Below are 23,056 nucleotides of genomic sequence, written 5' to 3'. Positions count from 1 at the left end.
CAACATTCCTCAACAAGCAGTTTTCCATAGTCTGAAGTTACTTAGCTAAATAAACTATTTTAGTAGACAAACAGTCTCCCAAGAGTACATTAAGAAAGGTTTGTACTCATCTTGCTAGAACCAGTAAACTGTAATTGAGACCGTTAGGTTTGATTATGATCCAGATGTGAAATTTGTGGATGGGTTTTACCATCATAAATCCCCTAAAAGATCACCATGGATTAAAACATGAAACCTGGAAGAGTTCCAGTAAAATAATCCTTGAAACAGAAAGGAATATATGAAATTGTGTCTTGCTAATGCACATACTTTATACAATTTTTTTTCTCCACAAACTATATTTTATATGATGGCTATGCAGAGTATAACACTTTGGAATGTTGTTTGCTTCAGGTGTCTTGCTGGATTTTCTGGACAGTTTTGTGAAGTAGAAGTTAATGAGTGTAATTCTTCACCTTGTCTACATGGCTCAACCTGCAAAGATCATATCAATGGATACACTTGTAAATGTCAACAAGGTAACTGACATCTGACAAAACGATCTTAAACAATGACAGTTTTGAATTACCAGAGCCACTACTGAGAAAATTGGTAAATTATATCAAGCTCTTTTTTTGTATATAACCTATAAGGTACAAAAAGATTAACTCTCTCTTTGACAAGCTTTTTGAATGAAATCTAAAGAGAATTAAGTAGTCTAACAAGCGTGTTAGAAAGACTTAAAACTAAAATCAGCTCATTAAGTGAGTCTGAAGAATTATTAGAGCTAGGTTTAGTAATGCAATTTATTGACCAAGCAGTCAAGTAGGCACTGTATAGCGACTAGATAAATTAACTAGTTACAGAATAAGATTGACTGAAAAGAAATTCTGAATCTTTTAACTAACATTTACTATTGTTGTTGTTGTCACACATACCCATGCTTAGGGCTGCTGGCTGGGATGAAAAGAGTTTTTCTGAACAATTATAAATAGAATGAAAACAAGCACTTTCTAAAAAAAATGGGAGCTGGTTTCTTATGGGAACATAGATCAACTTAAACAGGTCTTGTGACTTAGGAAAATTTAAGGAGTTTTGTATTTATACAAAAGCATACTGCTCCATAATTCGGTTATTCTTAATTTAAGAATTATACTAGTACCTACCTCCTGAAACTTGAATTTTTCAGTTTAAGTCAATTGTTTTCTGTTGTACTGACCTGCACTGCTGAATACTTTCTTTGATGGTACTGATCCAAGGTTTCTTAGTGATTATTTTAGAGGTTATTTAGATATATTCTGGAAGATAAATATTCTAATCACCCATGATATCTTCGTACATCTGATCTGCTTATTTTCTTTGTAATGAGGTACATTTGCCTTGTTGGTTTCCACTTACAAGCAATAAGATCTTGCTAAAGTCTCCTGAAGTCAAGTGACCATATATGTATTACACAAAACTTTCCTGCAGTCTTTCTAGCAACCTGTTAATGTAATTTTTACATAGATTTATATCCATACTTGTCCTTCATTAAAAAGAAAATGCGTATTGAATTGAACATTAATAAAATAAACTAAAGTTGCTGGGGGAGGGGAACCTCAATCCATCCCACTCCTACCAGTTTGATGCCAGTGCCAGCAGTAGAAGCCCAGAGCCTGGAGAAGGACCACAGGTCAGCTTCGCTGGGGGCCGAACTTAAATGCCTCTATGCAAACACGCATAGCATGGGGAATAAACAAGAAGAGTTAGAGATGTGCACACACCTGCAGGACTATGATCTTGTTGGCCTCATGGAGATGTGGTGGGATGCCTCCTGTGACTGGAGTGTTGGAATGGAAGGATACAGGCTCTTTAAGAAGGAGAGGCAGGGGAGATGGGGGTGGGGGGTTGTCACCCTCTATGCCAATGACCAGCCAGAGTGCTGGAGCTCTGCCTGGGGATGGATGGGGGCTGACCAGGAGCATATGGGTCAGGATTAAAAAGGGCAGGGACAGGTGAAATTACAGTGGAGGTCTGCTACAGGCCACCCCACCAGGAAGACTGAGTGGATGAGGCCCTCTATAGACAGATAGGAGCAGCCTCATATTCACAATTCTGGTCCTCATGGGGGACTTCAACCACCCCGGTATCTGTTGGAGGGACAACACAACAGGGCATAAGCAGTCTGGGAGGTTCCTGGAATGTGTTGATGATAACTTCCTTCTCCAAGTGATAGAGGAGCCAATGAGGAGATGTGCTATGCTGGACCTTGTTCTCACCAACAAGGAAGGGCTGGTGCGAATGTGAAGCTCAAGGGCAACCTTGGCTGCAGTGACCATGAAATGGTGGAGTTCAAGATCCTTAGGGCATCGAGGAGGGCACACAGCAAGCTTACTGCCCTGGAATTCAGGAGAGCAGGCTTTGGCCTCTTCAGGGATCTGCTTGGTAGAGTACCATGGGATAAATCCCTGGAGGGAAGAGGGGCCCAAGAAAGCTTGTTAATATTCAAGGATTACCTCCTCCAAACTCAGGAGTGATGCATCCCAACAAAGAGGAAGCCAGGCAAAAACACCAGGAGGCCTGCATGGGTGAACAAGGAGCTCCTGGATAAACTCAAACACAAAAAGGAAGCCTACAGAGGGTGGAAGCAAGGACAAGTAGCCTGGGAAGAATAAAGAGAAATTGTCTGAGCAGCTAGGGATCAGATTAGGAAAGCTAAAACCCTGATAGAACTAAATCTGGCCATGGACGTCAAGAGCAAGAAAAGCTTCTGTAGATAGGTTGGTGATAAAAGCAAGACTAGGGAAAATGTGGGCCCTTTCTGAAAGGAAATGGGAGACCTGGTTACTTGAAGTTCCCCCTGACTGGAAAAGGGGAAACGTAACACCCATTTTTAAAAGAGGAAAAAGGAAGACCTGGGGAACTACAGGCCAGTCAATCACTTCTGTGCCCAACAAGATCATGGAGCTGATTGTCCTGGAAACTATACTAAGGCACATGGAAAGTAAGGAGGTGATTGCTGACAGCCAACATGGCTCCACTTAGGGGAAATAGTGCTTGACAAATTTGGTGGCCTTCTACGATGGGGTTACAGCACTGGTGGATAAGGGAAGAGCAATTGACATCATCTACCTGGACTGGAGTGCACCATTGGCAAGTTTGCAGATAACACCAAGCTGAGTGCTGTGGTTGACGCACCTGAGGGATGGGATGCCAACCAGAGAGACCTTGACAGGCTTGAGAGGTGGGCCTGTGTGAATCTCCTTAAGTTCAACAAGGTCAAGTGCGAGGTCCTGCACCTGGGTCAGGGCAATCCCAAGCACAAATACAGGCTGGGCAGAGAATGGATTGAGAGCAAGGATTTGGGGGTGTTGGTTGATGAGAAGCTCAGTGTGACCTGGCAATGTGCCCTTAGAGCCTAGAAAGCCAACCGTTTCCTGGGCTGCATCAAAAGAAGCATGACCAGCAGGGTGAGGGAGGTGATTCTGCCCCTCTGCTCCACTCTCATGAGACCCCACCTGGAGTACTGCATCCAGCTCTGGCACCCCCTGTATAAGATGGACACGAACCTGTTGGAGCGAGTCCAGGGAATGGTCATGAAGATGATCAAAGGGCTGGAGCACCTCTCCCATGAAGACAGGCTGAGAGAATTGGGGCTGTTCAGCCTGGAGAAGAGAAGGCCGCGGGGACACCTTGTAGCAGCCTTCCAGTACCTGAAAGGGGCCTATAAGAAAGCTGGAGAGGGATTTGTTTTGCAAGGGGATGTTGTGGTAGGACAAGGGATAATGGCTGTAAACTGAAAGAGGGTGGATTAGATTAGATATAAGGAAGAAATTATTCACTCTGAGAGTGGTGAGGCACTGGAACAGGTTGCCTGCAGAAGTTGTGGATGTGCCATGCTGGAAGTGTTTTGGACCTAGTTGGATGGGGCTTTGATCAGCCTGACCTAGTGGAAGGTGTGCCTGCCCATGGCAGGGGCGTTGGAACTAGGTGATATTTAAGGTCGCTTCCAACCCAAACTATCCTATGATTCTATGAAAATCAGATTTTATTTTACGTATTTTTTCATTCTGAAATGTCCCTAGTGGAGGTTACAAAACTATAAGTAACAGATTTAAAAAAAAAAACACAGTATGGAAGATGCTGAAGGAAGAGTGTGCGTGTGTGTAATGAGAGTCAATATGGACAGTTTATTCATTTGTTTGATTTGTACTGAGGAATGATTTTCTAATACTTAAGACTTAAATGGAAGTATCTTTGGCTTACTAGAGCCTAATTAGTTTTAGGCCTAAGTTGTTGACAGATTAATATTTTTATAGCAACTTTTTAATGTCTAAAAGATATACTCAGTAATCGAGAAAGACACTATACTCCTGATGTATGAACGACTGAGTGAAAAATTTCTGGACTTTGCCATATAGGGGGTCAGAATTCAGACCATAACAGTCCCTTCTGATGTTAAAAGCCTCAGTCATGACCTGTCTACTATATATTTTTTTTCCTTTCAGCACATTTACACAGTGGACATTCCACATGGATAAAACTGTATCTCCCCTCACTCTGCCCAGTACTGCATATGGCCATATACCACTTCACAAATATAGATGACTTAAGAATTGAGAAGATACTTTTTTTATCATTACAGCACCTCACACAGAATACATTGTTGAGTTCAAAATTTTTCTCATTTTTAAAGCTAGTAATACCTTAAATATATTTGATTGTAGACGTTTAAAAATCTCTTGCCAGCCAAGGACTGTAACAGCTGTCTCTATGCACCTGTGCGTGGGAATGCTTGATGTAAGTAGAATAAGCTTCTCTGGGCTCTTGGAACTCGCTCCTATGTTTTAAACACCTTCCAACCATAGCGTAAACTGTCCTTCTTTTACATTTCTTTTAAAAACAGCATTTATTAGTAGGGGTGAAAGATGTCTACATTATTTCTCCACCAGGAAAAGACACAGTGAAGGAACCACATGCATTAGGTATATGTGTCACGGTTACGTATTTTTTTTAAATGAATGTGGTATTTTCAAATGTTATTTGAGTTTATGAAACAGCTGAAGAGAAGGTTACAACTCAGAAAAGGAGTGAATTTGGAGATGCAGGGGAACCTTTGGGAGTAATAGCTTTTTGGAAAGTTGTACAGCTGAAGAAAGGGATTAGAAGATAAAGAAAAATATCTTCCAGACACAGAAAATAGAAATTCTCAAAATAAATCTGCTTTTGTTGCAGGCTACTACTATTCATATATGTCTTGGATTTCTCTGCTAACTTTCACCTGTAGAAATATGGAGACAGGATTGAGTAATTTTGCGTCTGTAAAGGCAACTATGGGAAAGATCTTTCCACAAGGCAGAAAGTCTGAGATATCCAGCAACAGATCCACAGTTGTAATTTAATGAAATGGAAAAGGGATAGTGGCAAGACAGAAGTAGGAACAAGGCAGATTATTGCAGCTTTCCAAAAACCTCCAGAGAACAAAATGAAGCATGTGGTGACAGCATGTGATACCAGAAAGGGGAGATTATTTAGCTCTGACAAATCTATTCTGTAATGAATCATGAATTTTGTCGGCTATTGTCCCAGTAGCAGGACCCATACTCTTAGAATAATAGATGCATGCTTAGGATCTGTGACTGCAGCTGCAGGCTGTTCAGGTGCAGAAGCAGCACAGAGAGATGTAAACTGTATTCTAACAGTGTCTCAGACAGCTCAAAAGCAACAACAGCAGCTGTTGGAACTAATAGCAGCCTCACAGCTGAAGTCTTTAGCTGGGGCAGGCTGCGCTTTTACCAGGGCAGCTAAAGCAGGATTGGAATGTAACTGCTGGATCCCTTTGACACATGCTCTGAGGCAAATGCAGGACGGGGCAACTAGATTGGTATCAGCTGAAGACTGCAGGGTTTTTTTGGGCTGTGGGAGTTCATTTGTTTATAAATGGGAAAATTTAATTGGACAAATAACATATCTGTAACAGGAGGTGGGAGTTTGTGGCAGAAGGTCTGGTGTTCTTCAGTAGCTAGCTGTATTTTACAAAATTCTGGGTTTGTATTTACCAAGCGAATGGGTTGCTTCCAGTTCAGCTTAGCCTCCAAGGAACTGAAGATAGGCCCAAATTACATCATCTGAAAAGCAGCTTTCAGATCAGGTTTTGGCTCTAGTTTATGGGTCTACTTAGTTGTAAAGGAGATTTTTATAAGAAATGCATATGAACAAAAATGCTAGTAATCTGAGTATTGAAGTATAAGAAGATGGTATTCTGCTGGTATTAGAAATCAAACCTGGTTTTGCTGAGAAATTGTCCTCCATGTTTATCTGGTACAGTAATCTGTCTCAGAGTTTCTCTTTTAAACTTTTTTCCCTTTATTTTATTTAATATAACTATGACTATTTTGATCTATCTAAACCTCCAGTTTCCTACCCCAGTGTGGCAATAATGCACAAATCTAATGAACAGGATAAAAAGGTCAAAAATTAAGATAGGAAAATCCATACTCTTTCAGTTTAAATGGTGGGGAAAAAAATGCTTTTGGTTGCATCATGCAGACCTGGAATGAGATAAGAGGTTTTCAGGGAGCGTTTAACCCTTGCCAGTTCTTAGCCACAAGAGAGGTAACAATACAGATAATTCTGTAGGTGAAGGGCAAGCTTTCAAGTCAGTTAACTCAGTAATAAAAGGATATATTTAGGTTTTACTCTTATTTTCTTACTTATATCTGTACAGAAATAGAATTCAGCAAATACTAACTTCTATAATAGATGTTCAGTAGAGTATAACTGTAAAGTCCATATAATTTGGGTTGTGTTTGTTTATTGTTAATCTATTTCTTTTCTTTTTTCTACTTTGAGAAACCACAGCCCCAAACAGTTCATGCCCATCCTATATCATGTATTTATATGTATGAGAGATTTGATTATAGTTACCTATAGCTTTTTTTGACTGACATTTAATAAATGGATTTAGATTTTAATGGGTCTTGGTTTTGTTTTGGTTTTGTTTTTTCTTTTTTCTCCTGACAGGATGGGAAGGCCTCCATTGTGAGTTAGATGTTGATGAGTGCGTATCAAACCCCTGCATACATGGCATCTGTGTTCAGAAGGACCCCAGCTTTGGTTACTCTTGTTTTTGCAAACCTGGATTTGTGGTGAGATGCTGACATTCTTTCCTCTCCTTCCCTTAACCTGACTATTCACTGTTGCACAGAAAATATTTGATGTAATTCCTTTCCTTTTTAACCTCACCCATATAAAACCCAGCCTTGCTGAAAAATACAATATTTAGTAACTGTTCTTTACTTTGTTTGTTTGTTTTACTAACAGGAGCTCTATTATTCCAGAGAAATAGTTAACCTAATATCCACAACAAGTGGAAAAGTGTGAGTGTACATAATGACTTTGTCAGTCATCAGAGTACATTGGTATTTTTAAACACTAATTAATATTTTTACATACTAATTAATATTTTTCTTTCGCATACCAATTAATATTTTTACATACTTGAAACTATTGCATACAGACAGATATTTTGAGAACAAGTTCTCTGAAACTAAATCAAACAATTCCTTTGAATGCTCGACCCTGTGGGCTTTGGTCCTATGTTTTATTCTCCCTGTTTAACATACGAAAAGAATCCTTTGAGGGTGGCTAAGTGCCAGTGCTGTATTAATCTAAGGTTCAAATTTCCATGCTGCCACCGCCTTTTAATGCCAGTTCTCTTGTCAGTCTTATGTCAGTTTTCTGTTCAGAGAAAGGAGTATGTGGGTTTGGGGGTTTTTTTCTTACTTTAGTAATTCTTAAGTCTGCAACTCCAAGCTTGAAATTATTATCTAAATGCCTTTTCTTTATAAACTATGACAATGATGCTTATTTTAATATCTATGCACCATTTATTTGGTGTATTTATGTCTGTAAAATAGAAGGAACAGATTATTGCAAGATTCAGATTTCCCTTCGTAGATTCTGTGCAACCAAGTCAAGTAAGAAATTAGTAACTTTTCAGACATTAGCCAGTTTCAGGATTTCATTCTACAGCAGGAGATACTCATTTACAGTCAACAAGGGAAAAACTAACAAAGCAATAAAGTGGGGGGAAAAAAGTTTCTCTAAGAAGTGAAAAGAACTTCTGTCTTCGGTTCTTGTCAGGCACCATAATAATCTCTGTCCCATGCCCATTCTCTCAAGGGGATCCCCAGTAAAGCTGGGATTGCTAGCACATGTCAAGGAGTACGAGTGTCAAGTGGGCTGCTCCACAAGGGAAGGCAGGCTGGGAGCCAAGTATAGCAGCAAGGTGAGCAGGGGCAACGACCTTACAGGCAAGGGGTAGAGTCGCATAGCGCCTGAACAAGGATAGCAAAGCAAAACTGGTGATAAACATCCAAAAAGTTCTTCCAGAAGTCCAGATACTGCCAGGCAAGTCCATGATCACAAGGCAGATCTAAGGTTAAGTGTTGCTGTATGCTTCTATGGGAGAACTTATCTTGGGCTGCATATCTCCGGGACACAGGGCTCTACCCACCCTGGGGACAGTGATGCACAGACATCAATATGATGGATACAAAATGTCCGTTTATTTAGCTGCGTCACACGCTTATATAGCTCTTGCGCTTCCTGTTCCTGCCACTCCTATGGGGAGGAGTCTATCTTTCCGTCACATCCCGTGATCTTCCGGTCGCCGATCCCTGTCTATTCCCCTACAGTTAAGCCATAGGAAGTCAAAGCAGCAAGGCAAGGTCAGGATCAACAAAGTACTGGGCTTACTATGGCAGGCTTTATCTTCATTGTAAGCTTAGTCAAAGATCAAGGGCAAGGGCCTAAGCTTAAATGAAGTTTCTCAGCTCAGGTATGAATGCCCTAGATGAGACATCTCACACATTATCTTCACAGCTTAGCTCTTTTCACCACAGGCTGATCTGAAGTTCCATAGCTGCACCGTATCAGAGCTGGCCTTAAGCAGAGGGAGCTAAACCTGTGAGAGTGAAGGAAGAGGTTGCAGAGATGGATTGCAGAGAATTAGGATCAAGGCCTTGACAATAATATCTTCAAGTCTAAAATACCAGAAGACTATTTTGTTAAAGTCCTTATCACAGGACATTTCTAAGTCCTTCACACACCTCCCTAAATATTCAGAGTGGAACTTGCAATTCTAATCAAACTTCATGCCAAGAGCTCCCTTCATTAGTAGTAAATGAGGAAAGGGCTGTTGTTTTGTGTGGTATAAAATGGCACCAGAAAATGGAAGCCTTTCTAGGTTTTCTTTATAAACTGCCATATTTACAGGAAGTTTACATCTACTTCCAGAATAAGAGGTTATGAGTTCCCTGAGTCTGCATCCATATAGGCCACAGTCCAAAATGTGGAGAAAGGATTCAATGTAACCTCATTAACCTCAACATAACTGTAAGTCTTTCCTAGACTCAGAGGACTTAACTATACCTGAAACCAGCAGTGGAAGGGCATCCCTGGGTTTGGTTTGCTTTTGGGTTTCTTCTTTTGTTTTTTTTTCTGGCTAGGCCTCACTCCTGGTGTTAATTTAAATGAGAAAAAGTAGAATACCCCTGCATTCTAGATTTAGAGGCTACCAGTTCCACCAACTTCTCCATTGTACTCCCCTATTTGCTTACAGTGCAGAATCATCATTCTGACACCAGCAGGTTCTTTATTTATGTAAGATATCCCTATAGAAATCCACACGGAAAGGATTGTGTTGAGGCAGAGATTTTCTCTAAATAAAGTAATAGGAGGAGTATAAAGGTCAGTTTGAATGTGGCACTGGATTCATATTTCACCACAGGTCAGTTCTCTAGTGTACAAATACTAACGTGGCTGACTTTCACAAGTATTGTGTCTTCTGTGAAGAAAACATAGGGGAAATGCGGAAAATCGTAAAGCACTTATTGAAGTGGGTTATTTGATTCTGTAAGATGCCCCAAGTTCTCTCGTTCACACAGCAGCAAGTGCTGGAGTTAACATTTGTCTTCTTGAGAACATAACACAAAGGCATTTTATTTTTACAGATGGTTTAAAGCATTGAGTGTTTCAAATTGATGATGGAATGGTTTAGATACACCCATGTTCATTTCAGTCAAGATCTTAACTTGTTTCAGCAAGTAAAGTACTGGATAGATGCTGGATAGCCCAAGAGTTGAGGTTGGAAGTGACCTCAGGAGACCATGTAGTCCAACTTCTTGCTCAAAGCAGGGTTAGCTACAGCAGATTGCCCACAGCTACATCCATTTGGGTTTTAAATGTCTCCAAGGATAGACTCCATGACCTCTCTGGGCAACCTGTTCCAGTGCTCAGTCATCCTCACAATGAAAAAGTGTTTGCTTATATTCAGAAAGACTTCTTTGCATTTCAACTTTTGCCCATTGCCCCTTCTCCTGTCAGTGGGCACCACTGAGAATAGTCTAGCTCTATCTTCCTTAGAGCCTCCCATCAGGTATTAATAAACACTGATGAGAACCTGAACCCTGAGCATACTGTTTTCCAGGTTAAACAAATTCCAGCTCTCTCAGCCTCTCCCATATGAGAGTTGCCCCATCTTTAATCTTCTCTTTTGGCCCTTTGTGGGTCTCTCTCCAGTAGGTCCTTCCCTCTCCTGTACTGGGAAGCCCAGAACTGGATGCAGTATTCCAGCTGTGGCCTCACTATTGCTGAGTAGATGTGAGGGGTCACCTCCCTCAACCTGTTGACAATAGTGTTCCTAATGCATCCCAGCATTTTACTGGTCTTCTTTGCGACAAGTGCACGTTGCTGGCTTGTACAGTTTGTCATCCACCAAGACCCCTAGGTCCTTCTCTGCAAAGCTGCTATCCAGCGTGTCAGCACTGAGCATGTACTGGTGCATGGGATTATTCCACCCCAGGTACAGGACTCTCTATTTCCCTTTACTGAGTTCCCTGAGGTTCCTGTGGGCACAATTCTCTATGCCTCTCCAGGTCAGTATAAATGGCAGCAAACTCATCTGGCATGTCAGCCACTCCTCCCAGTTTTGTATCTAGTGAAAACTTGCTGAGGGTGTACCCTGTCCCATCATCCATTACTGCAGAGCTTAAGCAGCCTTGGATGTAGTATGAATTCTTAGGGTACATCATTAATGACCAGCCTCTAGCAGGACTTCATGCTGCTGATCACTGAACACAGCCCTTTGAGCCTGGCAGTTCAGCCAGTTTTCAGTCCCTCTCACTATCCATTCATCTAGCCCATACATTGCCAGCTTGCCTGTGAGGACGTTATGGCAGAAAGTATTGAAAGCCTCACTCAAGTTGAGATAAGACAACATCCACTGCTCTCCCCTCATCTACCAAGCCAGTTATCTCATCATAGAGGGCTATCAGGTTGGTAAAGCGCAGTTTCCCCTTCCTAGCTCCATGCCAACTATTCCTAGTCACCCTCTTGTTCCTCCTTCCTGTATCAGCTTCCCAGGAATTGAAGTGAGGCTGACTGGCCTGTAATTCCCTGGATCTTCCTTCTTGCCCTGCCTGAAGACAGGAGTGGCTTATGCTTTCTCCCAGTCACCAGGAATTTGTCTCAGATGCAGTGACTATTTGTCCACAATTTTGTAAAATCTATTTTACCATAAGGGCTTGGTAGGTTGAAAATGAATTTTAATAATGCATGTAATCTGACTAAATTTACTGACTGTCCTAAGAATAGGAGTAGCCCGTAAAAATTAATACAATTTTTTTTTTGTAGTGTGCTCTTTACAGACTAGAATGGGTACAGTTGATACTTCCCTACGGACCATAGAAACTGCTTTCTTTTTGACATCAAAAAGGGTCAGGTGATGATGAAGGATTTATCAGCTGAGGGATATAGTCTTTTTATATGGAAAACAGTCAGACCCACAAGTTAAAATAATCTTATTTTGTTCATTAAGTATTTATACTTATCCTACAGGAACAACTCTAATGAAGAAGATCGATTACAGTATTTTTTTAGTATTTATTTGTCACAAAAACATCTTCTGAATGCCAAATAAAATCATCAGAGAGGAAGCTTAAAGTCTGTATAAAGAAATTATTTTTTCACTCAGTGCAAAATTCATTGGTACAAGTCAGTGTTGCATGATACTGTAGAGACCAAAAGTCCAAAAATGGGTTAAAAGGAGGGATAGCTTCGTTTTTTAAATTACTCTTCTGAATATTACCCTGGCATAGGGAGTCTTTGAATTACTTATTGCCAGAAGTTGGAATGGTGTATTTGGTGAATTATCAGATGCAAACGGTGCTTGTTTTCATTCTGTATTCTTCCCCAAGTATTCATTAATACCTCACTGATGATGGAGCTAGATAGATATTTGACTCATAGGAGCAGCTTTTCTATGAGCACACAGCTTGGGTATTAACTGTACAGTATGTTGTAGAACAAGCCCTTACAGAAGAAAACAAACCTCTGAAGTAGCTAGAATTTAAGGTCTTTGCTTTTATTCCATTATTCACTGTTCCATTTTCAGTCCCTCAGATTCCGCTATGCTTTGGGAATTCCACAGTAGAGAAAGAAAATGTGAAAAAAGCCCAAAACCCAGAAAAATGTTTAACGTACCTATCTTCAGTGCAAAAGATAAGGGCTTAGGGTCTGAACATCCTAAGACATGTGTTTGGTAGGCCCCTGATGGATTCTGGTTCCTAACTGTAGGCGTGGGGTAGAAACAGTGGAACTCCTAGAGAAATAAGCACTCAAGGAACTCCAGCTACAGCTACAGTATGTGTTACATAAATCTTCTGTAGTCTTTGTATGTAATGCCATCTGAAGTATGCATCATAAAGTATGGATCATGAAGTTTCTTATAAATTTTGAGAAGTACAGCAGAGCCAGTAGTATATGGAATAAATGTTTACTTTTTAAAGTGAAACATCTATAGACATATACCTACGTTTAAATAGAAATCTGCAGTGTCTGCCTGCATGGAAACTGTTAAAGCATTTAAAGACACTTTCAGGGCTATCAAATTTATCTATGACTATTTAATGTACCCTTCATGCACAGTGGAGGTTATCCACACCTGCTTTGTTTCTATAAGTCATAAAACCATAATCAAATGCTCTTCACCATTACTTGTAGTAGTAATAAAAATACACTAATTTGTCACAGTGAAACTCAGAACGAAGTGTAAGATTTACAGGACTAAGAAATATTATTAGACAGAAATCTTACTCAAATGGATCATTTGTGCCATGTATGGAATTAAAGAAAAGCAACGAGGAGATGTTTTTTTTATCATTGTATGGAAATCCTACATATAAATTGGCCTGCTGTTCCTTCTTGCTTTGGAATACTGATACAGTGAGTGATTTTATAAGATGCCATGAATTTACGAGATAGCTCATCTGCTTGCCAAAACAAATTAAGAACTTGATTGAAACAAACATGGATGTATCTAAATCATTCCGAAAAACCTCAGTTTAACCTCTTCTGTTTTAAATACTGGATGATTTAGACTACTTGTAAGAAAAGTAATTTCAGTTTCTATGTCTGCATTTCTGCCTCTTTCCCTCTTGCACCTTCTATAGTTTCCTAATATCATAAATGAATTTAATAGAGTTGATAAAGATCTCAGAAAATGTAAGTTGCTTCAAGTTCTGTGTAAATAGCTAGCCAGGCAGAGACCAGCTAACCAGATGAGAGAGACTGCTTAAGCATCTTGCCTGAGGGAAAGTGTGCAATGAACACTTGCTTATTGAGCACTAGAGAATTTACTTGAATTTTCTTACATGTGCCCAAGTTGCAGAAGAAGATTCAGTCAGAAATTATCTCTCTTCAATGTTAAACATAAGACACATGTTACAGGATAACAGGCTTCAGTAGTTTATAGTATTCAAAGAACATATTTCTTCAATGCATCAATATGATTTGCATGGAGAATTTAATTTGTGAGGCTAACATCATAATGCTTCAATATTATTAAAACATTTATGATACCAGCTAACTGTTTTCACAATATTTTCCTTTGGGATACAAGTATTATATTAATTTTTCACCACTTCCCCCAGTATTCTAAGTGCAAACAAAACCACAGAAATATGAAATAATGACACAATGCATGTCTTGAAAGATTACAAGGTCTTTGTGTATTGTTTGCAGTCTAAATGCTGCTTCAGACAATAGCAAGGCTTTTCTGGATTTAGCAGGTGATTTGGGATACAATTTGAGACGCAGATACCTAAATTCATGTAGGTGCCTATCTGTGCCCTGAGTACCTATATTCACATTATTCTAAATGGAGACCTAGCTGATATGGTCAGTGCGGCCAAAAGGGTTGTTTGACTGCTCAGACACCTAAAGCCCAAATCTAGGTGTCCAATGCCATTTTGAGCTTTGCCCAGTTTCCTGCTACCATGCAGAAGGCTGTGAGTTTTCTACAGATTTTGTGTTACATCTGCCAACACCATCTAGCTGCCTTAGAGGTACAAGAGCATCCCAAAATAATTTGGTTTCCAAATCCAGTCCTGGGTCTATATTAGGGCGATTGAGCTACTGGAGCTTTCTTGACTTTTTTGATGAAAAGTGTGATTTGTTTGCCTAACCATAAGCACCTAATGCTGTTTGAAATAGCCTATAGAGTATACACTATACCTTCATATGGCAGTTAGAATGACATAGGACCTGTGTGGTTTTGACATGAGCCAATGAACGCTTCCATAAACAATTCTAACTCATCCCTGAGATATTTACCTTCTCCTTAAAACAAATGACATAGAAGACAGGTGTTTCAAAGACTTAGTCAGATTCAGATATTGACCTCACTGCTAGTTTTTAATTTTCAGACTCTTTATGGGCTGGCTTTCTGGAATTTTCAGCTGACAGAATAAATAGTTCACTAATACATAAGCAGTAAAATTTTGATTTATCTACTATTTATGAGTCTTCTGTCTTTTTGTTAAAAAAAAAAAAAGGCAGAACAATTTTACAGTAGTTAGAGGTAAGATTGAAAATTGAGTTTTATACACTGCACCAGCCAGCTTCTAGAAGATCTCTTTACAGTTTTGCCTTACTTTCCAGGCTTCTTATGACTTCTATGAAGAGAAGGCAGGAAACTGAGCCCACAAATTAGAAGCCTCAGGAGGAGATCAGGCTTGCTTCTTTCCTTCAAAGACAGGGATACATCTCCCTCTAGCTAGCATTCTTTATTTTGAAAGTAGGGCTTGAATGCTTAAGACATTCTGGTCACCAAAAGGTGATTGCAGGATATTCTTTACACCTAACCACCAACAGTTTGGGATTTCCAAGGCCTGACAATATGGTTGGCCTCAAGGCAATCTCTGTCAGAGTTGTCTAAAGCAGCAGATGGTAAGAGGCAGCAAGAGCTAAAACTGTGGTTATATTACATAGACTGGAAATGGTGATGAAAAAATCACGAACAAGCCTGTTCAAAAGTCCAATAGTTTATTACCAAAGCTAATGTGTGGTTATGTGCGATTATGTGCCAGATGGTATGTTGGCAGAGATGCATGTCTTTCAGGGATGACAATGTGCATATTTTAAATGGCTATCCAGATATGTAGGATAGGTTAGTGAAGTTAGCTGTGTCTCTTCACATAGCCCATTAGTTCATAACAACAGAAGTGAAAATAAAATGAACCCAGGCCTGGCTTCAGCATATATTTATTTCACACTTCAAGAATGCATTTAATTCGCATAATTATTGCTGTAAAAAATGCATTATTTCTTGCCTTTTTTACAGACCACTGGATATGAACATTTTTAATTTATTACTAGGAAGGATATTTCAGGCTTCCCATGAATTGTTAGTCTTCATAAAAAATAAAAAGTGAGTGCCAGGTCCAACGTGAGACTGCCACTACATTTTTTTCTTTTCTAAGAGCTATCTGTGAACTTAATGTATAACAAGGTACTGTGTGAAGATTTGGTAACAACAGGCAACTAATACTGAGCTACAGTGTACAAAAAGAAAGAACATTAACTTGACAGTCAGAACAAACGGTAGGGTTTTAGACAGCTAAGACCTCTGTTTTCTGTATAACTAAATGCTAACTAAAGGTCATTATTTTAACCACATTTTATTACTGGAGACAATACTATATTTGATACTTTGCAGTTACAAATCTGTGGGGAAGTTATTTTTATTGATAATTTGTAATACTAAGTCAGAGTCAAAACATCATTTAGTTAAAATTTAAAATATACAACTATACTATTAAATCAGTTAAGCAGTATTTTCCATGTGATTAGATTAGCTTTTAAAATTGTGGACAGCTTAATATAAGTAAACAACATCTTAGAATCAAATGAAAGCAATAATTTGAACTAACGTGACTATGAAATGCAAATTGCCTTCAAAAATGGCTTTTTAAAAATTCTCTTTCAGGGACGAAGCTGTGAGCTTAATTACAATGATTGCCTTATACAGTCCTGCTCCACTGGGTTTCTTTGTGTAGATGGAATAAACAATATCACCTGTTTACCTGCTATCCCCCATAGCAAGAAAACTGTTACTGAAGTGGCTGAAGAGTTTCCTGCTGAGATTTTAGACAATGACCTTCCATCAGCCCTGTCTGTGTCTATGGAACTTTGGTCTAAACATACTTCTGATAATCATACAGGAGAGGTGTCCCAAGGTAAGTAGAAGAAGCTTCTGAGTGTTGCATATATCAAACTTCTTTCCTTGTTAGTGCTTTTTAAATAGTAAGAATATTCAAAATGTATTCATTTTCTTCTTCAGAATGTTGTTTTCTCCTTCCTGTACTACCTTCTATTCTTTTTATTTAACCTTTCTTAATTGTGCTTAAATGTAACTGGAAAATAACTCTTTTCTCTCAAAACAATTTTTCCCAGCACCTTACACATCCAGTGAGGAAAACTGCACTTTCTCTCAGCTTCATTTTCAGTTTGCTTTGCTAGAGTGTACAATTTCATATGCCTTATATTGTGTTCAGCTCCCTCTGACCCTGATGCCACTCTTCCGTTCTTCCTTGGCTAGTCAGTAGCAGAAAGATAATTTGCCTTACTCTATGGGGACTTTGGCTTTCCTTTCCTAGTTCACAACTTTTCCAAGTGCTTCCTTTTCTGTGCATCTAGATATTTTTTTCACTAAAAATAGCTGGGACACGCCTCTCAACATGTCTGTCATTTTAACAGTTTATAGTGATTTTTTGGGAAGCTAAAAAATTACCTATGCTGTTATTGTTAAAATATTTAAAGAAAAGTCAACACTAACAGAAGTGCAGTGTTTTATTTTGAAGACTGTAGCTTCATTGTGGCCTGTTCATTTTATTAAGCTAAGTATTATACAAATAGTGTGAGTATAAGACATCCTCTTTAAAGTTAGCTTCAGATTTTTCCCCCCTCCCCCTACATTTTTATCCTTAAAGGTCTGAAAGAGGCAGATATTTTCAGCTGTAGGATAAGTCTGACAACTAATTTGGCTAAACTGAGCTGTGGACTAGGAGAACTAATTGCCACTGAAGTCTTCAGCAGTATTCAGGATAGAAACCTCAACAGATGTTCTCTCTTCACACTTTCTGGGGTCTCGTGTTTAGGTCTTAGTACAAATAAAGTCCAATATCACACCTGTACCATACGTGGCTACTGATATTTCCACAGATTTAAGGTCAGTACTTCCTCCCCAGCATAATTATGATACAATCTTGTTAATCACTAGTTCCTTAATGACACTTTCTGTTTTCCCTACACAAATTGTATGATTAGAGCAGCACCAGACTGTTGCTTTATGTGCCACAGGCATGAGTTCAGTAATTAGTAATATACCAGGGGCTGAAATAGAAGTAAATAGTGAGTCATTACTCTCCCGTGGATTGAAGTTTACACTGACTCTACAAGTGCAGCTTCAGTTCTCTCTAGGTTGCCTCAAAAGAGTCCTGAAGAATTGTCGGGTGTCTTTTCAGCATCAGAAGAGCAGTGGAGATTTTGAAGTCCTTCAGTAATTTCTCATTCCCCTAATAAGATACGTATTTAAAAACAGGTATCTTTTCTTAGTGTGTTAGTTTGTCGTGACACTCAAATGCAGACATCTCTTCCTAGTGAATATCTGGCTTCATCCATTATCCAGAGACTCACAAACTTCAAATCACAATTTGCTGATTCTTGAAATGAGCTAAGCCAGATATGTGCAACATGTTCATTGACTGGAATAAAATTCATAAATTCTCAGACCAAGTTCTGCACAGCAGGTGAGATGTTTTGGATGAACACAGTGATATTAACGAGCTAGTTCACACTAATGGGAGCTACTGCTATTACTTCTGGGTATTTATTTTCTTCATCTAGCAAAATAACATCATCAGTGGAGTTCACAGAACTGTCATCACAGAATCACAGAATGACAGGTTGGAAGGGACCTCAGGGATCATCTAGTCCAACCTTTCTAGGAAGAGCACAGTCTAAACAAGGTGGCCCAGCACCCTGTCTAGACGATTCTTGAAGGTGTCCCACGTGGCCGAGTCAACCACTTCCCTGGGGAGATTATTCCAATGGGTGACTGTCCTCACTGTGAAAAATTTTGCTCTCATGTCCAATCGGAATGTCCCCAGGAGCAACTTGTGTCCATTCCCCCTCGTCCTCTCCATGTGACTCCTTGTAAAAAGGGAGTCTCCATCTTCTTTGTAGCTACCCCTTAAGTACTGGGACATGGTGATGAGATCCCCTCTGAGCCTCCTTTTCCCAAGGCTGAACAAACCCATCTCTCCCAGCCTATCCTCGTATGGCAGGCTTCCCAGTCCTTTGACCATCTTGGTGGCCCTTCTCTGGACCCCTTCCAGCCTGTCCACATGCTTTTTGTATAGAGGGGACCAGAACTGTACACAGGACTCCAGGTGTGGCCTGACAAGCACTGAGCAGAGCGGGATGATGACTTCTTTGTCTCTACTGGTGATGCCCTTTTTGATGCAACCCAGCATCCTGTTGGCCTTCTCAGCTGCAGCAGCACACTGTTCCCTCATGTTGAGCTTTCTGTCCACCAGGACCCTCAGGTCCCTTTCCACAGAGCTGCTCTCCAGCCAGGTGGATCCCAGTCTGTGCTGCACTCCCGGATTGTGTTGTCCCAGGTGCATGACCTTACACTTGTCCTTGTTGAACTTCATAAGGTTCTTGCTAGCCCACTCTTCCAGCCCATCCAGATCTCCCTGCAGAGCAGCTCCCCCTTTTGGAGTGTCTACTTCCCCACTCAACTTGGTGTCATCAGCAGACTTCATCAGGCTACACTTGACACCGTTATCCTTGTTCCCATCCTTGCATCCCACTACAGGAAATACACATACATCTCTGATTGATAGAACTGTCTCTTCTGCCTTTTCCTTCACAACAATCAGATACTAATTTTCCATATTTCAATTGATGTTGACTATTTTTGCTTCAAAGACCATCTCTTTATAATCATAATTTTTATCACTTACATTCTTTAAAGAGAGAAATATGGACTTGACAAAATGATTAACTGTTATAGAGCAGCTGACAAGAGAGGGAATTCAGCAATTACTGGAGTCAAAACTGCATGATCCAGTTGTGGAGATCTATCATTCATTAAGTCAGTGTACTTTCTTAAATGTTCAGCTGAATAGTGTCTTTCAAGAACTACTTTTAACCCGCATGGTAAATAGTAGTTTTGAGTTCAAAACACATCTACTGATAAATGCAGGTGAGACTCAATATTTTTGAAAACAATCTGGTCAAGTGTTCTTGGGTTATATCTTCTGCCTAAAGAAACTTCAGGTATAGGCTTACTGACAGACACCCTGAAAGCTTGTCATTGTTCAAATCTTCTAGTGGCAAGTTATCTAACTTGGTTTTATCTGCACAAGCCTCGCCTGCGCAAACAGAAATTTGTAAAATGTTAGTGACAAAGCATTTATCTTTTCATACCTGTTATTCTACTTTAAGTTCTGCCTTACAAGAATGTTAGCAATATTGTACTGAAACATATGAGATGTGCGGACACTACTGCTTTGCTTGATAAGAAACTTCTAAATCTAAACACTGTCTTACCTAGACTTCACAGTATATCTGCAGTGGGTTCAGTTTCTGGACTTTACCAGCTGATTTTATCTCTTGAGTTTCTAATTTCTATTCAGACAACTTTTTGAAGTGGTAGGGTGTTTTTATATGAAGATAAAAGTGTCTGTCAAGGTAGACAGGTGCTTGAAAGAGATTTATTGTAATCAGGCAGCAGCCTGTTCAATGGATACAGCACCTGCTGCTGTACCTGACACAGATGGTTATTCTTCTTCACGTTCTGCCACATAGGCTACTAGATCAATATAGAAGCAGGTTGGAGGCTGCTATAACTCTGGCAGGTAATCAGCAGCGGAACAGTTCCACTTCACTACAGTAAAGTTTTCAGGATTTTGGGTGTAGCTTTCATCGTATTTACATATAAATTCAGGAGGTATCTCTGTTTGCAGTATATAAGTATGTTTATTAACCTTTTTGAATGTAAAATAAGTGTAGAGAAAAATGTATTTTTATCTCTCGAGAGAATCATGTTTATATATAATATAATTAACTTGCCACTTCTCATTCCAAAATGAGGCAGACGATGGCTGCATTTTTTGAAAACAGTACTTTCATAAGACCATTACAACTTTTTCAAAAATAAAGTCAGGGAATTAAAAGAACACACAAAACCCTATGAATTCTGGAATTAAATATTAGGGAACATTGATTGGTTTGGACTACATTTTTATACTGTACTTTTATAAAAATACTTTCTACAAAATTAATACCCATCGAGCCAAGGAGAGGTTTTTTACTTTTATTACTTTTCATTCTTTGCTTGCAGGTTTATGTAGGAAAAAATGGTTTTATTTCATCAATTTAAATCACATAGAAGGTTTAAAAAGGGCTCTAGGCTATGAAAGTTATGTATAAAGAGGTGCCAAAAGACAACTAAAAAAAATTTTTTTGGTATGGAATAACAGTTGTTTTCCTGTGAATGCTTGTCCATGTAGATTTCATGCTCAGTATGCATACATAAGTACACAGACCAAATTCTTTCTGCCAGAAGTGCCTCCTGATACAGTGCCTGCACTCATGAGGTCGAGTATACCACTGTGGATTCCCATGGATCCCAATGGCACAAGATATGAATCAACATGGAAATAAATCTCAAGCTCCACATCTAGTGGATAACTACTGGCTTAAAAAGGTTCCCTCAGAACTAAGAAGGAAAAATGTGTTTCAGGTTTTAACAAAGTCTGTTAATCTCTTTTTTTCTTATTCTTTGATTCTTTGATACCCTCAGCGTGAAGCGTATTTGCACAGATTATGCCATAACTTTCTAAGTGTTTCTTTCAACACCTGTGACTTGTTTGGCACCAGGTGAACTCTTTGGGGTCCATATTAATCCTGTTTATAGGCTTCTACAATATCAAAACACCTAAAAGTACCAAGGTCATAGTATTGCATACCACAGTTTAGTTGACCACCATCTGCTTCCTCTTTGAAAGTGGGGGACCCAAATATACAAAGAATAGAGTTGACACATACTTTCCTTTCATCTTTCTTCTAAAAGTATCAGAGAGATTTATTCCTAGTCATTTATCTTAAAAAGACTGCCTTAGAAAGCAGAAAAGGGCTTTAGACCTCACTTCTTGAGTGGAACATTGCTTGGGAGTTAAAGGAAACAGTTATTGCTGCTGTGATTCCAGTATCCATATATTCAAAATACGTGAACATACACAAGCTATGAGGTACACAGAAAGATACCTAAAACGCAGTATCTTTCAAAATCTTATTTTCCATTGCTGGATTCCTTTTTTTTGTTGTTGTTGTTTTTTTTGTAGTGGAAAGAATAAATGAGGAAGAGCAGTGCATCCCCAAAAGTAATATTTGCCATTGTGTTGATGCATAAGCAAATCTATGCCTTGTTCAATGGAAAAAATAGGGCTATTATAAAGGCAAATGAGAAATGCTCTTGGATGAGTGAGCTCCTTAATACACTGAGGTATCCATAGTATGTGAAATGTGTCAAGCTGTTCAACCTGCTGTATACTTCTGTGCTTACTAGCCTTAGTGTATTTATTAATAACCCATATTACTAACATTTGGGGAAAAAAAAGACTGATGATCCACCATCGATAACTTGCACTATGGGGAAGATATGTACTACATAATTTTCATATGTTTTAGTATTGTTATTCTCATCTGACAATGAGCTCATACATTACAGCAAGTTCTGAGGGTTTAAAGTAGCAGAGACCTCTAGGAAAGGGCTATGAGAGGTGGGATCTGTTTGGCAGAAAAGTATATTCTTTGGTCCAGTCTCCAGGTATGCATTTCAACTACTATACCATTGCTTGTGGCAAATAATGTTTTGTAAATAAATTTGTTCTGAGAAAACTACATGTTTATAAAAAAGCTTTTATGGGACCAGAGGGAATGATCTAAGTTCTTCATCACACAGAAATGTCTATTAGCATCCTGCAAAATTCTGTATGCATGCTTAATATCCCTGTACATAATAGGACCACGCTCATGTTGATGTGAATATTCTCCTGATCACAGCTATAATAGCAGAAAAGCTTCCATCTGACTTTTGAAAGCTTCTCAACATGAAGATAGTCAAAGAAATTTTCTTTAGAGGTAGTTTTCACAGGTATCCAAAGATCTATGAAGACATGTAATGTTTTGTTCACTTGGTGCCTCTGGTCTATATTATGGAGCTCAAATATATTCTACTCCCAGCTTGAAAAATAAGCCTATTTTTAAAAATGCAGGGCTATTTGGGGAAATTTGGTCTGCGCATTTACAGACCACTTGTGTAGTAATGTCTTCCGTACAGGCTATCCATCAGCAAAATAAGAGTAGGGAAAATGTAGGCCCTCTGCTTAATGAGGCAGGAAACCTGAGGACAGAGAAAAGGACGAGGTACATGGTGCTGCCTTTGGCTCATTCTTTACAGGGGGTATCCCTGAGACCAGTGAGAAATCCTGGAGCAGGGAAGACTCACCCTTGAAGACAATGAGGTGAGAGAACATTTAATAAAAATGGGCATACACAGGTTGTACCTAATACAAAGATGCACCCACAAATGCTGAGGGAGCTGGCTGAAGTCATTGCGAGGCAACTCCTGATAATCTTTGAAAGGTCATGGTGATCAGGAGAGGTTTCTCATGACTGGAAG

At 39.4% G+C, this 23,056-nt stretch overlaps 1 protein-coding gene across 1 annotated transcript in view; it reads left to right on the top strand.

The window, feature by feature from the left end:
* EYS (eyes shut homolog) overlaps positions 1-23,056 on the top strand; it is a 944,860-nt gene that overhangs the window by 524,191 nt on the left and 397,613 nt on the right. The window contains exons 29-31 of the mRNA XM_075087034.1: positions 394-518; positions 6,982-7,106; positions 16,289-16,538. Of these exons, the coding sequence (XP_074943135.1) occupies positions 394-518; positions 6,982-7,106; positions 16,289-16,538 (500 nt within the window). The remainder of the gene's footprint in view (positions 1-393; positions 519-6,981; positions 7,107-16,288; positions 16,539-23,056) is intronic.

Source organism: Phalacrocorax aristotelis, chromosome 3 (assembly GCF_949628215.1).
Source record: "Phalacrocorax aristotelis chromosome 3, bGulAri2.1, whole genome shotgun sequence".
NCBI lineage: Eukaryota > Metazoa > Chordata > Aves > Suliformes > Phalacrocoracidae > Phalacrocorax > Phalacrocorax aristotelis.
This window is presented reverse-complemented; position numbering and strand designations above follow the sequence as displayed.